A 19,537-nucleotide genomic window follows, 5' to 3' on the forward strand; every position below is an offset into this window, starting at 1 on the left:
ACCTTTATAATTTAAAGAAAAGTATATTTTGGTTTGGTTTGGTATGTATGTAGCTTTCTGAAGATATGCTTCTAAAAGGCTATAGTAAATGAAAACAATTAAAAAAGACACTGGCAAATGGATATTCTATGCCATGCATATATTGATGAAATATCAGGATAAAGGCCCAAGAGTATTGATATAAGGTATACAAGGTTACATTTGTACAAATAAAAACAAAAATAATTATGTCTTATATCACAATTCATCACAGCTTTTTTCTCCTTAACAATTGTATCTAGTTTGTTCTAACAAATGAGGGCAACTTTGTAGAGAAACACTAAGGGAAGAAAGCCCAAGTTTAGCAACATATGCAAGGTATAAAGTTGTTATCAAGCATGATAGCTGCCTCTCCCACTTAAAAACTGTGTGTGAAAATACAGAAGATATTTTGTTTCTCAAACGGATTAACAGCAGGGTTCCTTTCAAACAAGCATACCAAATAGAAGTGTTTTAAGAGTCATAAAAATGTGAATACCCTGTCACAACCCCATTCCTATGAAATTATCCTCGGAAAATAAAACAAATGAAACAAAAACATTCGAGATTGTTTATGCCAACATTTTTTTCTTTCTTTTTTTTTTTTTTTGAGACAGGGTCTCACTTTGTCACTCAGGCTGGAGCACAGTGGCACCATCTCAGCTCACTGCAGCCCCGACCTCCTGGGCTCCAGCGATCCTCCCACCTCAGCCCTCCAAGTAGCTAAGACTACAGGCCTGTACCACCACATCTGGCTAATTTTTTTTTTTTATTTTTTGTAGAGACAGGGTTTCACACTGTTACCCAGGGTGGTCTTGAACTCCTGAGCTAAAGCGATCCACCTGCCTCAGCCTCTCAAAGGGCTAGGATTACAGGCATGAGCCACCACACCCAGCCTAGGGCAATATTTATAATGGTGAAAATCTGGAAACAACCTAAATGATTAAAATAATTGTGCTGTGCAAGGTCATTATTAACTAATCTCCTTGGTGGAATATTGCACAGCCTATGTTAAAAATGTAAAATAATTAGAAAAGAATGTTAAAGTGAAAGAAAAACCACATGGTTCCGTTTGATTTCATTATATCTATATTCGTCCATTCTCCTAAAATTAGTTTATTTTAGAAGAAAATATCAAGTTTACAAAACATTTCTCAAAATCCCTTTTCTTCTATATTTCCCCTTATTTATCAATTTTGCTGATGAGGGCTCGAGAATAACATAAATGAAGTAAAACCTCAAATAATGCCAAAGTCTTCCTTCAGTCGGAAATTCTAATCTCCCTCACCACAACTGCTTAGCAAACTGGGCAGTGGGAGGGAAAAAGCACTACACAACCAATTACAGTTTCTTTCCAAATTTTGTTAATGAACAATAAAAATGCCCCTAAAGCTAAAGAAGCAAGTGAAGAAATAGATAATCAACAAATGTGATTATCTGATCCCATATAACTAAAGGCTCAGTTTACAATTCTACTCACCAAGAAGATGGCTTATACATACCCACTTACAGTAATAACTAATTCCTCACAATAATTATCCAGCTTTAAAAACATTTGTTATTACAGTAACATACTCATTAGAGAAACAATATCTGAAATTAAACATCTGGATATTATCCAAAATTTAGAGAATATCCCAAAACCCTTACAGCTACTATAATAAGCAATTTTCTTTTTAAAATTTTCCATTGCCTCCTTTCTACTCGGAGGCATTTATTGGTGCCATTTATAAGCCCCAAATTGAACCCATTTTGCTGTAGATTACTCACCACTCGTACTCCATAATGGATGTGGGCCAGAGTAAAAGCAGTTGTTAATGTATACAGGAGAATGCTCTCAACGTAAGAGGCTACTCCTAGGTTTATCACTAAGACAACCAAGAAGAGAGGAACCAGCAACCAATTCAAAGTTGGACACCGGGTACTACTCATTTGGCAAACAATCAGCTGACACTGGACGTTAATTTAAAAAAATAAGAGAGAAAAAAAGAAAAATTTCATTAGCAAAGCACTTCTGAAACTAGTCTTTCCAACATTTGAAAAGCATTCAAGTACCTGAACCAACACACTTACATTATCTAAGTTCAGAAGTTCTCAATGCTTAGGGGCCCAACTGAACCCCTGGCCCCGCCCAAAAACCCATGTACCCTCAGAGTGTGTGTCAGAAGAGGCTGGAAGATAACTGAATAAGGATGCTATAGAAGGCATTCTTCCACTGGGCAACAGTTTGAATAAAAGAAATTTCTCTCAATTTTAAGATTCTATGATATGTTAAAAAAAAATCAAAATAGCCTCCCACACCCCCACACAATTAAGTTTCTTTATGGCAATGATGAAGAAGTGCTATCTCCAATTCAGTCCCATTGCCATAATTAGTATCTCAAAACCTCTTTGGCTCCTTCATTTTTGAAGACCTTACTTGAATATAATTTAATTCTTTCAGAGACACTTTTTATACAATGCATTAGTGTTTTTAGATATTTAAACCCTATAAAATCAGCAGGACTTGAGATATTACACACATTACAAACATGGAAACATAAGATGAGTAGCTAAGTTACAAAATAAAAACTTCTAAGGACCCAGCCTGAGCTAGAACACAGACCTTCTGGCTTTCAGGACTATCAAAGTCTTTTCTCAACTCCTGATCTCTGCTTCCTGTCTGCTCTCTTGCACAGTCCAGCATGGAAAGAAATTTATAAGAATATGTTCTATTTATTACAAAGTTTTAAATTCCACGTTCTTAATCTTAAAATCAGCTGATTTTTAAAGTGTGTGTTTTCTCTTTCTCAAAAATCTCTTCCAAGCTTCCTAGAATAATCATTTAAGTCTGCAGCTATTTTAGCCATACTGGTAATATATTTAGAGTCTAAAGGGAATCTATAGATTTTTTCCATGAATTCTTCAGCGGGCAACCAAAATAAAAAATTTAAGTGTGCCATAGTTCCAAAATACTACTGTAGTCTCCAATCCTATTGGTTTCAAAGGGCAAAATAAAATAATTTTCAGCATTTCAGTCTTTGAGGTTACTATTCTTTCAAATTTCTGAAATAAAAATCTTTAAGTTAAAATCTGTTTATTCTAATATTAAAGATTTTTCAAATTATCAAATTCTGTCATACATTCCTAATATATATTATGATTTTTAAAAGAAAAAAATCTTACTGTACTGTTGGCAAAGGCTGTTCCAACCATAAAGTAGAATACTCTAGGATGTAGCTCTAAAATATCTGAAGGTGACCAAAGGATCCACGCTGTAGACAAAATGAACAGCAAGCATGGAGAAAATAAGGGAACCATAGCTTCATAGACTGAATTGAGTTTCAAGGTGTTATTTTTATAGCTTCTGGAAAAAAAAATCAAGTAATATAAAGAACATTATTACATATAAATTGTACAGTACTTGTACTGTAGTTTATAGTTTCCTTATTTATACACTTATTTTATAGTCACAATAATCTTGTGGCATAGACAGAACCAACATCATTAATCCCATTTTACAGACAGGCTAAGTGAGGATAAGAGAATTTAAATTTACAAAACTTGCTACCAAGTGGCAGGGCCAGGATTAGGACTGAAATCTTCTGACCTCTAATCCCATTTTTTTCTCTTTAAACCAAACTATCAACTGCTGTGCTAAGAATATAAAGATGAATAAAATCTGGACTTTGTTCTATGAGATATTCTAATGGGGGAAATAAGATGAACATAAAATACTACAAGAGTACCTCAAAGTGCGGCTTTGACACAAAGTGATAGAGAACTTAGAGTGAGACAGCTCACATGAAAGACTCTGAGGTGCGACTGGCATACCACATCTCAGTGTCTCTAAGCACACAGGAGGTTATACAATACACGCCTGCTCAGCTGAACAGAGCTCCAAATTCCAGTCCTGCTTCCGCCATTGATCACACGACCTCGGGCAATATGTTGCCCAATGAGAGCCTCGTCGTTATAAAATGAGGAGAAAATGTAGAGAAATAATCTCTACATCCTTCAGAGCTTTAAACTGTATGGCTTCTATAAATAACTGCCAGCTCAAATAAATGAAGAAGATTAATAGAGCTTGGTTTAACATAAGTAAGATTCTGCTACGCAGATTTGAGAGCTAAAGGATGAAGTGGGAAGTGTAAGAAAATGTTTCAACCAGAAGAAAAAGGAGCAAAGGAAGCAGTGGGAGTGAAATTACTAAGAAGGGAAAGAGCAAAATATATTCAGGACACAATAGGCAAATTCAGTGTGGCTGAGCAAAAGTGGAGAAGCACATAGGTCAGAGAAATGAAACTCCACCTGAGCATCTCCCTTCTCCCCGCAACCCAGACAGGAACTTCTATATAAGGACTATTTAAGAAAAGTCAGCACAGGTCCAGTTTGGTCCTAAACTACACACATTCAGAATTTTTATGATCTTGCTAAAATTTTTTTTTTTTGAGACAGAGTCTCGCTCTGTTGCCAAGGCCGGAGTGCAGTGGCGCGATCTCGACTCACTGCTACCTCCGCCTCCCAGGTTCAAGCAATTCTCCTGCCTCAGCCTCCTGAGTAGCTAGCATTACAGGCGTGTGCCACCACACACGGCTAATTTTTTTATTTTTAGTAGAGATGGGTTTCACCATGTTGGTCAGGCTAGACTCGAACCTGACCTCGTGATCCGCCCACCTCAGCCTCCCAAAGTGTTGGGATTACAGGTGTAAGCCACCGCGCCTGGCCTCATTAGAAGACTATTTGATGAGTCCAAAACCGTAACAAAAGAACTAGTAGTTTTGTGCTGTGTTTGAAATGGCTACATTAGCCACCATCGACACCCTAAACTATCCTACCCCATTCTAGATTTAAAATATAGGTTTTGTGACCTTTTCAAAATGTCCTTACTCTAAAAGGAAAATAGATCCCTAAGTTCAGCTAACAACTGCTAAAACTTTTCATATTTCTTGCTCATTTAAAAAATAAAATACTTACCTGAAAAAGTTTAATAAACTCATTGGAAGAGTCACACATAATGCACAACCTAAAGGGAATAATTATTCAATTATTATGCTTATTCAAGAGCGATTATTACATTATCACTGAATCATGCAAAACAAATTTTTTTAGACCCCAAAAATTTCAGGTTCAAGTTTACTTGTGTAATAAAATTAAATACATTTATAAACAACATTTACAACAGGAAGAGTGGCAGTACAATTTGGTGATTCAGAGGGCAGACTCAAAGAGCCAGCTGGGCCTCAATTTCAGTTGTACCATGAACTGATTATGGGACTTCAGGCAAATTGGTGTTTTACTGCCTCAGTTTCCTTATTTATAAAATAGAGATAATAGTTGTACCAACCCCATAGAGCTTTGAGAAGTGAATGAGTTATGACATGTTAAGACACCTGGAACAGTATGGGGTACTGAAACTGCACAGTAAGCATGAGCTACTCAAAGGGGGAATCCTGTTGCTTCACATTTATTTTTTACCTTCCTAGCTTTTTTTTTTTTATGGAAACAAGGTCTGGCTATATTCCAGGCTGGTCATGAACTACTGGGTCAAGCAATTCTCCTATGTCAGGCTTCTGAGCAGCTGAGACTACAAGCATGAGCCACCACACCCAGTCTTCCTAGCATTTTCAGTTTCTCCCCCTGGCTACTTCCATTCACACACTGGTTCTCTCCCCATAAACTTTAAAACAAAGATGGCCTTCCCAAGAAACCCTCCCATTGATTCTGCTGTCCTCACTATCTACTATCTTCTTCTGCTTTGTCTTATCATTTGCTAAACTTTTCAATTGTCCTCAATTTCTTAGCACTTTTTTATTCACTGTGTTCCAACTTTGCAGAAATTATACTCTTGAAATTTACCAAGCTTTCCTAATGTTCAAATTCAGTATTGTTTTTTCATTCCTGACTCCTAAGTGAAATGTCTTGGTTGACTATCCACTAAACTGAAATTCTTTCCTCCCTTTGCCTTTGTGATGCCATTCTTCCTATGTTTCCGCTAGCCATCTCACCATTTCATTCTGTGTCCTTTGTTGGCAATTCTACTTCCTGCATATTACTACCTTGGTGCCCCACTGTACTTATACTCTCTCTCTCTCAGAATCCTCTCTTAAAGCACAACTACAAGCTTGCAACAGATGACTGCAATATCTAGTTATGGACTCTTGGACAAACTCTAATAATCGAACTTCAGATTCCAGTTGTACAATGGGGATGGGTTGAACTATTTTCTAGTGTCCCTTACATCTTTAAAATTCTTTGATCCTATGATCTACAGTGATATAAGTTCCTAATTATTTTCTCTCTCAAACTCCAAATCAATATATCTGGCAAGCTGCTGGGCACTTCATTTGGATGTTCCATTGTCATGCAACATATTAGCCCCAGTTTGTCTCTTCCAGACACCTGGTGACTCTACTTGGTTTGAGGGTCAATGCAGCTATGGCCTTGAAGATTAAAGGCAGAAAACATTCCTTCTAAACAATTCCTAAGACATCTGGCTTAAAACAGAAGACTAGAACCCAACAGAAATCTTATCTCTAAAAAAGAATTACTCTGCTACTCCCAAGCCCAAGTAGAACAAAGTTCCCCAAATTAGACGAACTTAGAGGGAAAGGAAGGAGAAGACCACCTGAGGTCCTCAGTGTTCTCAGAAATTTTTAGCAGCTTACTCCATGTCAAGCTGGGAAGCACTGAAGGGGAGCCAAGGCTAAATGAATTAACGCAGAATTACTTGTAGCTCTGAGGTGTTGGAAATAGGCTGAGACAAACTAGCAAAAGATTTGCCACCAAGAGTAATTTTAGTTTTAAAAATCTTGAAATAACTATTTCAAGTATAGTGAGCATGTAGAAAGCTGGAGCTCTATACAGGTTGCCAAAGAGAAATGCTGCATCTTCTGTTTCTTCTTTATAGTACTTAATGTACTTTCTGAAACGAGTACTTAATTGTTAAATACTTATCTATGAAGCTCTATGTTTCAAGTAGAGAACAGTGATAGAGACCATATATATGTAGACCCGCTTTTCATCTTGCACAAGTAAAGGCCCAGACTTCATAATATAGGAAACTTAACAGCTAGAGAAAAATGAGTAGAATTTGTAAAAAAAAAAAAAAAAAAAGACCAAACTGAAGGAGATACAATCCAAGGATAGCATGGTCATAAAAAATATTTTCGTTCCTCACATTTCCAGTTTATTTATTAAGTAGGTACACTTCAGTTAAAACCACCAAGACAAAAAGTACCTTAAGAAAAGTTAAAAAGAGAAACAATAATGGGGAAAACTATAATCTATATCAAAGGATTAATATACCTAATATATGAATAGCTTCTAAAAATAAAGGAAATGGCCAACAACCCTACAGAAAAAAAAAATCTGCTTGAGAGATGTAAAATATGCAGAAAAAGACATACAAACAGCTCTTAAACACTAGAAAAGCTCATTCATAGTAAGAGAAAGGCAAATTAAAACTGTACAGACATATCATTTCTTACCTATCAGATTGGCAAAAAGTCAAACGTTTGACAATATACTATGTTGGTAAAACTGTAAATTAACAAGCACTTTCATACACTGCTGGTAGGAACAGAAAATCACACAACCCATATGGAGGGGAATATGGTAATTTTAAGCAAAACAGCACACATTTGTCCTCTACTAGCAATTCTACTTCTAGGGACCTCTTCCTCAACACCCTGGCAAAAATATGAAAAGACTGATGTACAAGACTATTCACTGCAGCAATCTGTACAACAGCAAAAACTGGAACCAACCCAAATGTCTATTGATAGGGGGATGGTTGGACACACTACGGTACATCCACACAATGAAGTGCCAGGCAGCTGTAAGAGGACTGAGGAGGCTCCTTATAGACCACTGTGGAGTGATCGCTAGGATATACAATTAAGAGGGAGGAGGAAAAAAGGCACAGTATATAGTACAGTACATATAGAATGGAATGCTACCATGTATCTATGAAAGTGAGTGATAAAATGAAACACAAATATTTACTTATAATAAGAAAGAAACAATGAAAAGATAAGCCATAAAATTAAAAACTAAGAATGGTTACCTCTGAGGAAAGAAAGGATTGGGTAACAACAGAAGCTAGACTTCTTTGAATATACCTCGTTCTGTAAATTTGACTTTGTTATCACAAATATTTTACATAATTATAAAGGAAAAATGAATTTTAAAAGAGAAAGTAATTCTTAAAGTAAAACAAATAAACCTAGATGTATAAATCCACAACTGGTGGCATAACCGGAGTGGTGACTTTAAAATATAGTAAACTGACGGGACACACCTAGTGGGATAAGACATAAGGATGAATAAAACTGCAAAAAAACAAAATCTTAATTTTCAGTTTTCCTCTGTTTGCTGATTTAGGTACTGTATTCGGAGACTGTTGTGAATAGTTCATGGAATAAAGCAAATGAGTATTCTGTGTCACTTAAAACCAAGGATTTTGTCATAGTTTAAAGGAGATAAAAATATAAGATCAATGAGGTTAAGTAAAAATTCTGTACTACCAAATTTGCTTTGGAATTATCAGTATGTATTTATGAAGTATTTTATCATAAAACTAAAAACTTGATTTCCTTACCTATCCACTGAATGAATGAATTCCTAAGCCATGTTAATCAATGTCTGTTAATATTATTAGGTGAAGTTTAACCCTTAATAGTTTAAGGTAGCAGGTTAAAAAATATATATATATATATATTTGCAGCAGATGGAACAAACATACAAAACCTGAACCCGCTACATGCCTCCTAATGTGATGCAATAGGAAGACCAGTACCTAGTAACATTGTTCCCCAGCATGCCCCCCGACCCCCAAAATTAAACCTGTATCAAAATAAGCTCACAGATCTAACTATTGTTTATAGGAAAAGTGAGGGGCAGAGGAACATGTTAACGCCATGAGACCGCAACCAGGAAAACGCAGAATCTAAGAATTCTATTGGCCAAATGACCTACTTTCTTCAATACATAAACTTCAAAGAAAAAACAGGGAAAAGCTACGTAGATTAAAAGAAATTTTTTAATTAGTTATTTATTTTAGAGACAGAGTTGCGCTCTTCTCACCCAGGCTGGCAATGGTGCGATCTTGACTCACTGCAACCTCCACCTCCCAGGTTCAAGCGATTCTCCTGCCTCAGCCTCCCGAGTAGCTGGGATTACAGGCATACGCCACCACACCCGGCTAATTTTGTATTTTTAGTAGAGACCACATTGGCCAGGCTGGTCTCAAACTCCTGCCCTCAGATGATCAGCCTGTCTTGGCCTCCCTAAAGTGCTGGGATTATAGGTGTGAGCCACCGCACCCAGCCAGATTAACAGAAATTTAAAAGGCATACCAACCAAAGGCAATGTATAGGTACTTGGCAGCTATAGAAACACATCAATTGTGGTTCTTTTACAGAAATCCTTATCCTTTAGAGATACACAGTGAAATATTTACGGATGAAAAGAAATGATATCTGGTATTTGCTTTAAAATAATCTAAAGGAAGGAAGGCATCTGTTAATGATGGCATAAAAAGGGAGGACAATTCTTCTCACAAATGATGATCAAAAACCAGACAAAAATATTTAAAACAACTACTTGAAGGTACTAGAGAATACTTAAGGACAGACAGAAATTCAAGAAGCATTTACACTTGAAACACTGGGGAACGACTCTGAGTTCGTGGCTTGCCTACCCCCTGTCCCAGACCAGATGATGGAAAGCCACAGTCTTCCTTACCAGCTTGTGGAAGCAGATAGTAGATTCAGAGCAGCAGAGGAACTAGAAAGCAGGGTGGGGGATATTGTAGAAGAGAGAGATGCAGAAGGGTTGAGATTCTAAATGTGAGTATATGCTCTGCCCAGATTCCTGGGTGGATGCTAAACTAAGCAAGCAAATCGGAGACCCCACAGAACATAGTGAAAGAGAAGGCAGAAAGTAGAGGAGATGCTGTGCTTGAAAGACAGAGGTGTTCTTGGTGAGATGTGAGTCTGTTGTGTCTCTTACTAAGTGTGTTCCCAACCCACACTCAGACTGGGCTGAAGAAGGCAGAGCCCTTACTGGCTTGAGGGTTGGGGGCAGAACACAATTGCTGGAAGAGCAGCCGAAGATTCAGATGGGAAACCCCAAAAGCAAAAAAATCACAGAGAGGTGAGCGCCAAAATCTCAGTATCGACTTTGCCCAAATCTTTGGCTGACCACTAAACTACACAGACACAAAGGAGACCCCCAAGAGACCTGGCTAAAAAAAGCAGCAGCTAAAAGCTGAAAATAACCAAACAGAGACAAGAGCTACTATACAATGTGATGGGACAAATTTCTTCATCTGTGTCCAAACAAGTTAAATGCCTATCAGCACAAAAAACCAAAAATCCTCAGAGCAGAACAGATTATAGTCTCCACGAATGTAATCTATAATATCCAGTTTTCAACCAAAAAAAAAAAATTGCTAGATATGCAAAGAAATAGAAAAAAAAGCAGTCAACAGAAAATGACTCTTAAGTGGGCCCAGATGTTGGACTCAGTAGACAGACTTTAAAGCAGCCATTTTAAATATGTTCAAAGAACTAAAGGAAAATATGATGATAATAATGAACAGAAGAATCTCAACAGAGAAACAGAAAGTTTAAAAACCAAATGGAAATTCTACAGCTGAAAAGTACAATAACTTTTTTTTTTTTGAGACAGGGTCTGACTCTGTTGCCCAGGCTGGAGTACAGTGGCACAATTACAGCTCACTGCAGCCTCGACTTCCTGGGCTCAAGTGATCCTCCTGCCTTAGCCTCCCAAGTAACTGGGACTACAGGCATGCACCACCATATTTGGCTTAATTTTTCTATTTTTTTGTAGAGACGTGATCCCACTATGTTACCCAGGCTGGTCTTGACTTCCTGGCCTCAAGCAATCCTCCCACCTCAGCCTCTCAAAGTGCTGGGACTACAGGTGTGAGCCACTGCACCCAGGGAAAAGTACAATAACTTAAATGAAAGACTTCCTAGATGGGCTCAACAGCATATTGGAGATGGCAGAAGAAAAAAAAAAGCAATGAATTTAAAGATAGATGAATAAAAGTTATCCATTACAAAGAATAAAGAGATTAAAGAAAACTTAATAAAGCCGCAGAAAATTACTTTTAGGACAGTATCAGGCAAACCTGTGTAACACACATGTAAGTGGGGTCCCAGAAAAGAAGAGAGAGGGGAAGAAAAAATATCTCAAGAAGTGAAACTGTGACTGAAAACTTCACACATTCAGTCAAAAATACTTACAGGTCCAACAGAGTCAACAGCTCAACAAATACCAAGAAAGACAAACACAAAGAAAACCACACCTAGGTACATCATAGTCAAATTTCCGAAAGCCAAAGATAAAAAGAGAACCTTGAAAGCAACAAGAGAAAAATAATACATTACAGAGTGACTATGATATATGAGCTGACTCAGAAACAATGGATGTCAAAAGACATTAAAATGATATATTCAAAATGCCAAAAGAAAAAATTCAGGCAAAATCAATACACTTTCACATAAGTAAAAAGAATAAACTGCTACCAGACCTGCACTATAAAAAAACCTAAAGGAAGTCCTTCAAACTTCTGGGAAAGAACACCACATGGTAGGTCAAATATAAGGCAAATATGTCAGTAAGTAAATAAACTGTATATTATAACACAACCCGGGGGCTAAGCAGGGGGCTAAAGAGTACTGGTGCATTTCAAACAAGATTGGCACTGGTATTAAAAATAGTTGAGACTGGGTAATAGTACACAGGGGTTTATTATATAAAAGTAGAAACATTATAAAGAAAATTATGTGCCTATTAGAGTACACACTTAACATTAAAAAATATGTCTCATATACCAGAGGATTCTGTCTTATCTAAATTTAACACTTAAATGTAACATGCAGGAAACCTGCCATGGGACAATCAAAAGGGTCACTACATAATTGGAGAAGAAAAATAGCATTTTTGAGGTAAAGGAAAAACAGTTTATACAGGTATCAAAAATGAACATTTGATAGATTTCAAGATAGTTCCTAAAATATGTACAGTCTAGAGCTACAGAAAAAAGCCCAAACCACTCCTTTTCTGAAAGCCAGTGCCTAATATGCCATCTTCTAAACAGTTTCTAAGCCTTACCTAATTCCCATTCCATTACCAAGGTTCACCAAATGGGAAAGGGTTATTTTTTATTTATTCTTTTTTTTTTTTTTTTTTTGAGACAGGGTCTCGCTCTGTCACCCAGGCTGGAGTGCAATGGCACATGCGGTCATAGCTCACTGGGCTCCGGTAATCCTCTGACCTCAGCCTCTCAGGTAGCTAGCATTACAGGTGCACGCACCACACCTGATTAACTTTAGTTTTTTCTAGAGACAGGGTTTCACTATGTTGCCCAAGCTGGTCTCAAACCCCTGGGCTCAAGAGATTCTCCCACTTCGGCCTCCCAAAGTGCTGGGATTACAGGCATGAGCCACTGTGTGTGGCCTATTTTTTAGATAAGAGAACAGAACACAGGACATAGCCCACACATATACCTTTTTACTTCTACAAAGGTTCTCAGTGCCACTCCTGGGGCCCCTAAATAACCATCTAGATTTCTCTTTACCTCGTTCCATACCACTAATACCCTCTCCACTCAGTCAGTCATCCTACAGATATCCCCTTCAGCTAAAATCAAAACAGAAAGATTACCACCATAAAAAATCTTTAGCAATCAGTGGGTTAAGAAAGAGGATATCTGAGAGGAATAGAAGCTTAATTTTTTGAGTGGATACATTATAAAATAATCTCTACATTTCATCTGTCCTGTATTTCATACAAACTAGTAATTTTCAACTTTGAGATAAATATAAAACCTGTACCAAATGTGGACCCTCCAATACAGCCTAGGTTAATTTGAATAGTCACTTTATCAGGCTTATGTGATCTATTTTGGTATTTCCCTCTGACTAGAAATAGGTGATGCTGAACATAAAAACCCCAAAAACAGAGAAACCTTATTTTTCTTAATGGTTAGGCTGAAATCCTACAAGGTTGTAGGGTTGTTCTGCTTCCTGGAGGTTTTGTGAGGCAAAGGGTGTTGTTGCTTGTTATAGTCAAATACCGGCTCTTTTGATAACAAAATGATGGTTAAAACAGGCTTCAACATGGAGCTTCTTACCAATAATCATTGCAGTGAATAGGTCTCTATATAAGAAATTAAACAGGAAAGGTTCATACCAGGCCTCAACTCCCACAACTGCAGTCACTATGTAGACAAAAGAAATAGTCTGGAAGGAAAATGCAGACAAAAGCATACAGAAGCATTAACGCTAGAAAGATCAGGAGTCACCATGCTTTATGCAGCATTAAGTCAAGTCAAACAGTTTTAGTAAAGGCAAGAAGTATGCTTATATTTGATATGTGGCAAGTCTTCTTACCTTTAAAAATACAATCTTTTGGCTGGACGTGGGGGCTCATGCCTGTAATCCCAGCACTCTGGGAGGCCAAGGCGGGCAGATCACCTGAGGTGTCAGGAGTTCCAGACCAGCCTGACCAACATGGAGAAACCCCATCTCTACTAAAAACACAAAATTAGCCAGGCGTGGTGGCGCATGCCTGTAATCCCAGCTACTTGGGAGGCTGAGGCGGAAGAATCACCTGAACCCAGGAGGCAGAGGTTGCGGTGAGCCGAGATCACACCATTGCACTCCAGCCTGGGCAACAATAGCGAAATTCTGTCTCAAAAAAAAAAAAAAAATACAATCTTTTAGCCAACAATGCTATAAAATAACTAACTTCTAGACAATGCAAGCAACTGGCCATCATTTGGAGCACTTTAACAGCAACTCATAAATTGGTTAAGTTGTAAGATGATCCAAATTTACCCACCCAACCACTTCAACAAACACTCCAACTTCTGATTTCTTTACTGGAGACTTAGGTGCAAATGGGCAAAATGGCAACACAAAAAGCTGGGATTCAAAGGCAGGGAGAGTTAATAGCAAGGCCATTAAAGTAAGAAAAAAGAAATCTCTCTACACACTGAAAAGGTGGCAATGAACACAAAAAGCCAACCATTCAATTATATGTGCATATCTTTCTTTCCAAAATCAAGAGTTCAAATGAACATGCAATAACATTAAGAAATGGTTAAATTTTTGGTGTAATACTGGCATCGTGATTGTTTTTTTAAAGGAAGCTTTTATCATTTAGAGATATATAGCGAAGTATTTATCATATAATATCAGAAATTTCCTTTAAAATAATTGAGAAGGGTCGAGCACGGTGGCTCATGCCTGTAATCCTAACACTTCGGGAAGCCAAGGCAGGAAGATCACTTGAGGTCAGGAGTTAAGAGACCAGCCCGGCCAACATAGTGAAACCCTGTCTCTACTAAAAATATAAAAATTAGCCAGGCGTGATAGTGGACGCCTGTAATCTCAGCTACTCGGGAGGCTGAGGCAGGAGAATCACTTGAACCCGGGAGGCAGAGGCTGCACTGGGCCGAGATTGTGCCACTGCACTCCAGCCTGGGTGACAGAGTAAGACTCCACCTCAAGAGCAAAAACAACAAAACAAAACAAAAACAAATAAAATAATTGAGAAAGGGCTCAGGGACGTTATACACGAAACGAGGCTGACCAGGTGTGCCAACTGCTGAAGCTAAGCAATGGGTACATTAGGGTCTATTCTCTCTACTTTTTCTTAAATATTCTCTCCACTTTACTATTCACTATACTATTCTATTTTTGAAATTTTCCATAAATAAAAATAAAAAATTTTTAAGTACATATCAATTCTAATCAAAAAAGCCTAAGAGCAATAAATAAGCAATGACAAAAGCTTTCCAAAAGTATCATGGTAATACTGAAAATTTAAGGTAGAACACATACTTACCACCTGGCTAATGTCATATCCCCATGGCAGGAAAAGAATCCCTGTGTTATACTTTTCCCAGTGGGACAGGATGAAAGAAAACAAAACTACCCATAGCAGGAGATAAAGAACAAAAACACTGACACCAGTTGATCCTCTTCCAAAGATGGAATAAACAGTTACAACAAAGTAAACACATGACCAACTATCCAGGCCATGATCAAAAAGCTCCCCTAAGGGAGTGCTAGAATTGGTTCTGCGAGCTTGCTTTCCGTCCACACCATCTGCAACAAAAACAAACCACAGGAAAAGTTCAACATATGCATCAGGATACAGAAAGTCTTCTTTAATAAACTGGAGGAAAAAACAAAACAAATCAGTTTATCACAGGAATGTTAAGTATAGCTATCAGCCGGTACTATAAAAATCTAATTATTTAATTCTACACTTCAAAGAGTTTAGGGCCAGGCACAGTGTCTCACACCTGTAATCCCCACACTTTGGGAGGCCAAGGCAGGAGGATCACTTGAGCCCACAAGTTTGAGACCAGCCTGGGCAACATAGCAAAACTCTGTCTTTACAAAAAATTTAAAAATTAGCCAGGCATGGTGGTGCGCACCTGTAGTTCCTGCTACTCAGGAGGCTGAGGTGGGAAGATTGTTTGAGCCCAGGAGTTTGAACCTGCAGTGAGCTATGATCATGCCACTGCATTCCAGTCTGGGCAACAGAGCGAAATGCTGCCTCTAAAAAAAATTTTAAACAAAAAAACAAAGATTTCAGAAATAAAATATATAATTTTTCAAAGTTTAATCTAAAAATCAAAATGTCATATTACACTGAATGGTGTCAATTTTAGATCTGAGAAAGTAGCATTTTAGTTGGAGTCTGAATACCTCCAAATCTATGGAACAATTGGGTTGTTTCACTAGCCACAAATTCTCAAGCTTCCAGCGAACATGCCATAGTAATTCATCACAACTTATCTCACCCCTCCTTGCTCTAGGATCCAAAAGTACTTCAGTCACAACATCTATTCTATCCTGTTTGAAATCATAATCACTTCTTTATAGACCTACTGCCTCCATAATTTTAAATGCTTTCAGAAAATGCACGCAGTGGATATTCAGCAAATATAAGAATTGAATTTACTGAAACTAATGCACTATTCTTGGTGCTATAAGGATTGGAAGAATCTTAGAATAAACTGTGCCCTCAGAGAATTTACAATTGAGAAAGGAACAGGCCGGGTGTGGTGGCTCACGCCTATGATCCCAGCACTTTCGGAGGCCAAGGCAGGAGGATCCCCTGAGGTTAGGAGTCCAAGACCAGCCTGGCCAACATGGCCAAACCCTGTCTCTACTAAAAATACAAAAACTTAGCCGGGGATGGTGCACACCTGTAATCCCAGCTACTCGGGAGGCTGAGGCAGGAGAATCGCTTGAACCCAGGAGGCGGAGGTTGCAGTGAGCTGAGATCACACCATTGCACTCCAGCCTGGGCAACAAGAGCGAAACTCTGTCTCAAAAATTAAAAAGAGAAAGGAACAAAACATGATAATAAAGGTACGGTATATCACAAACCATAAAAGAGTACAGATAAGGGAAAGGTTCTCTTTAGGCTAAGATAATCTAGAATGGCTTTTCAGGCAAGTGAAATCTGAGTAGAGGACATAAAGAATGAGTTGGATTTCAGCTGATAAGAGATAAAGAAGTATGTCATTTCAAGAGGAGGGAATGCTATCAGCAAAACACACCAGGGTGGAAAAGCACAATGCATGTTCAGAAAATGCCAAGAACCTTAGTTTGACTAGAGACTAGCATGTGAAGAGTGAAGTATATAAAAAGGTCAAAAAGGAGGTTTGAGCCAGTTTAAAAGTTGTAGGGAATATGGGGAGTTACTAAAGGTATCTGAATAGAGAAATCACAAGAATGAAAGCAATGCTTCAGGAAGAGGCACCTGACGGTATGAATGACAGGCTGGAGAGAGGGACACTAATTAGTAGGCCTAACTGAGATGAAATGCAGTAGGAATGAGAAGCTGGTGGTAGGTGAGATCGAGGAAATAAAAATGATAAAATGCCGCAAAAGATGAGGCATAAGGCCTAAGGACAAGGAGAGAATCTCCAGTTTCTATTCTGGGTAACGAAGATAGTGGTAGTGTTAATAGAAAAAAGGAAGTCAGAATAAGCAGCAAGAGTGACAGACAAGATGCAGAGTACAATTTTAGATACTGAAATTGAAATGTTAGTGAGATATCCACATGGTAATGTCAAGGAACTCAATCCAAGGGTACTTATTAGGAACTCAGAACACAGATCAGGACTAGATATAAACATGAGAATCTTAATTAAGACTGTAGAGTGAGAATCACCATTACCAAGGGAATGAGGAGAAAGCCAGAGTTTAGGATAAAGCACAGTAGAATACCTTCATTTTACAGGCAGAAACAGAAGAGCCTGTTAGAGACAGCCTGTCTCACTGAACTGTACAATTTTTCCCCCAAAAGAAACAGTTTTGTTAACTAAGTGCATTAGAATTAGGCTAACTGAAAAAATTCAGATTAAGGAATTAACTCCTATAATTACTGTTAATCTTGCTCACCAAAGTATATTCCCCAGTGCCTAAATCAGTCTGTGGCGTAATATATTGTTGAAGACTATATGAAAAGATGAATCCCAAACTCCCTATCCAAATACTACAGATTTCTGTTATACAGGGTTGGGAAAGTTTTTGCCCTGAAGTAGCTAAAATATTCCCAGAAAGTCTTTTCTCATTATTTACTGGCTTAACAATTTCCCATTTTCAATGTAACTCCTATGCAGTTATTACAATACTGAATTCATAAACTATGTATTAATTAGGTTTTATACATTTTCTCACTACACCCATTCCATCTCCACAAGTCTGAGGTCCAGATATGCGTTAGAATTTTTTTTCTTAAAAAGGTAATTCAGGGCATATATCATATATTATCAGAGACTCCCCAGTAGGACATAGAGCAGCATCCTGTGATCAAACATCTTAGTATTTCTGCAGCAAAATGTCATGAATAGTCACACTAGGTAGAATAAAGATTATAAACTGCTTCATGTTCGTTCAAGACTGGTTTGCAACAAATAGTTCATGTCAGACCAGGGTTTTTGCCAAAAAACTGTGGGCCTAGAACAAGTAGATGGTACATCAAAAGGATCTTACGGCGTATTGTCAAAAGTCAGAGCTCACAGCCACTCTCAACTTTTCTCTATTCCTCTCAGCAGTCCTTGGCAACCAAATCCTTCAGCAGCACTTAAAGACCTGCTCATCTTTAATAACAAATGTGCAAAAACCTCTGCCTAAATATGTAGCTTTTAACTAAGCTTTCCCCTAATTCTTCTAGATGTCACTGATTTCTTCCTTCTCCAAACTCTTGCAGCTCTGGTCAGCATGACATCTACCATATCAGCATTTAATCGTGTAGCAGGTTATGCTGGTTTTATGAGAACAAGTCATTTTTATCTGAAGAGATCTAAGCAACTTGAAGTCAGGGTCTGCTATTTTACATGTATTTAAAAACTATGTACCGAGTGTCTACGATACTGGGGATACAGTAGTGAACAACGCAGTACTCACTTTCACAAAACTTAACGTTTTAGTTAGAAAAGAGAGATAACAAACAAGCAGGCAAGTAAATAGATAACATGTTACATGGTTTTAAGTGCTATGGAGAAAAATAAAGCAGGGAAGGAGAGAAGAATGCAGGACAAGCCATGTGGATAATCCTAATGAAAAGCATTCTTGGCAGGACAGACAGCATGGTCTAGCACAGTAGGCCTCCCTGCCCACTCCCTGACCGCTCCCTGTACCAAAAAAGAATTGATCACTTCCTTATTTGTTCGCCCACTGTGTTCTATCATACTATCTATTTTTTAATTATTACATATGACAGTATTGCTTCCCAAACTTAAGCAAAAATGACGTCTTATTCCAAAGGTTGGTAAATATTTTTTAAAGGCCGCATGATAAATATTTTAGGCTTTGCAGGCCATACAGTCTTTGTTGCAACTATTCAACTGTGTCTTTATCGCAGGAAAGCAGCCATAGACAATATATCAAGGAATGAGCACAGATGTGTGCCAGTAAAACTCTACTAACAAAAATAGGCTACACACCAAATTTGGCCCACAAGTAGTAGTTTACCAACTCTTATCTTATTCTGTGAATCCCTGGCAATGAATGACAAAATTTTTTGTAAAGAAACTCAAAAACATATTTATCAATTTGAACAGGATACTAATAAACTCTAGTTAAAATGAATTAAGCACAGGAGAAAATGTTATTTTAATATGTGGCTATCCTTGCTGATTCACCAGTCACTGACTATAGTAAGTATTTACCAATTCCTTACCTAGAGTGTAGGCTACAAAGTTGAGGATGCCCACTACAATCCAAACCCAGTCAGGCACGTGCTTGTGACCTGGTGCTGAAAAGGAAAGCAACTAAGATTTTAATAGAGTTTAAGTACAGTAGTTCTTACCATAGCATATACTGACAGCGAGAAGTGTTGCTATTTGTTCATTAGAAGTTAAAGTACTTTACAATATATTTTGAATCCAGAATTATGTAAATAATACCAGGAAACTGATAAAACCAAAAAAGCAACTTCCCAGCCCGTCACAAACAGTAAGCAGTTATTTTGA

The 19,537-nt window shown here is 37.8% G+C and overlaps 1 protein-coding gene across 5 annotated transcripts in view; it reads right to left on the minus strand.

The window, feature by feature from the left end:
• The window catches only part of SELENOI (selenoprotein I), a 48,800-nt gene that overhangs the window by 7,561 nt on the left and 21,702 nt on the right, over positions 1-19,537 (minus strand). Inside the window, exons 4-9 of one of the 5 annotated variants that reach the window (XM_004028959.5) lie at positions 19,246-19,320; positions 14,884-15,146; positions 13,166-13,274; positions 4,975-5,023; positions 3,184-3,364; positions 1,789-1,971 (exon numbers count right to left, since the gene is read on the minus strand). In XM_004028959.5, the coding sequence (XP_004029008.2) occupies positions 1,789-1,971; positions 3,184-3,364; positions 4,975-5,023; positions 13,166-13,274; positions 14,884-15,146; positions 19,246-19,320 (860 nt within the window). Of the gene's footprint in view, positions 1-1,788; positions 1,972-3,183; positions 3,365-4,974; positions 5,024-13,165; positions 13,275-14,883; positions 15,147-19,245; positions 19,321-19,537 lie in introns of those variants that run through there. The other 4 variants (XR_008676759.2, XM_055377601.2, XM_055377600.2 and 1 more) reach the window with 4 other exon arrangements.

Source organism: Gorilla gorilla, chromosome 12 (genome assembly GCF_029281585.2).
Source record: "Gorilla gorilla gorilla isolate KB3781 chromosome 12, NHGRI_mGorGor1-v2.1_pri, whole genome shotgun sequence".
In the NCBI taxonomy this organism is placed as follows: domain Eukaryota; kingdom Metazoa; phylum Chordata; class Mammalia; order Primates; family Hominidae; genus Gorilla; species Gorilla gorilla.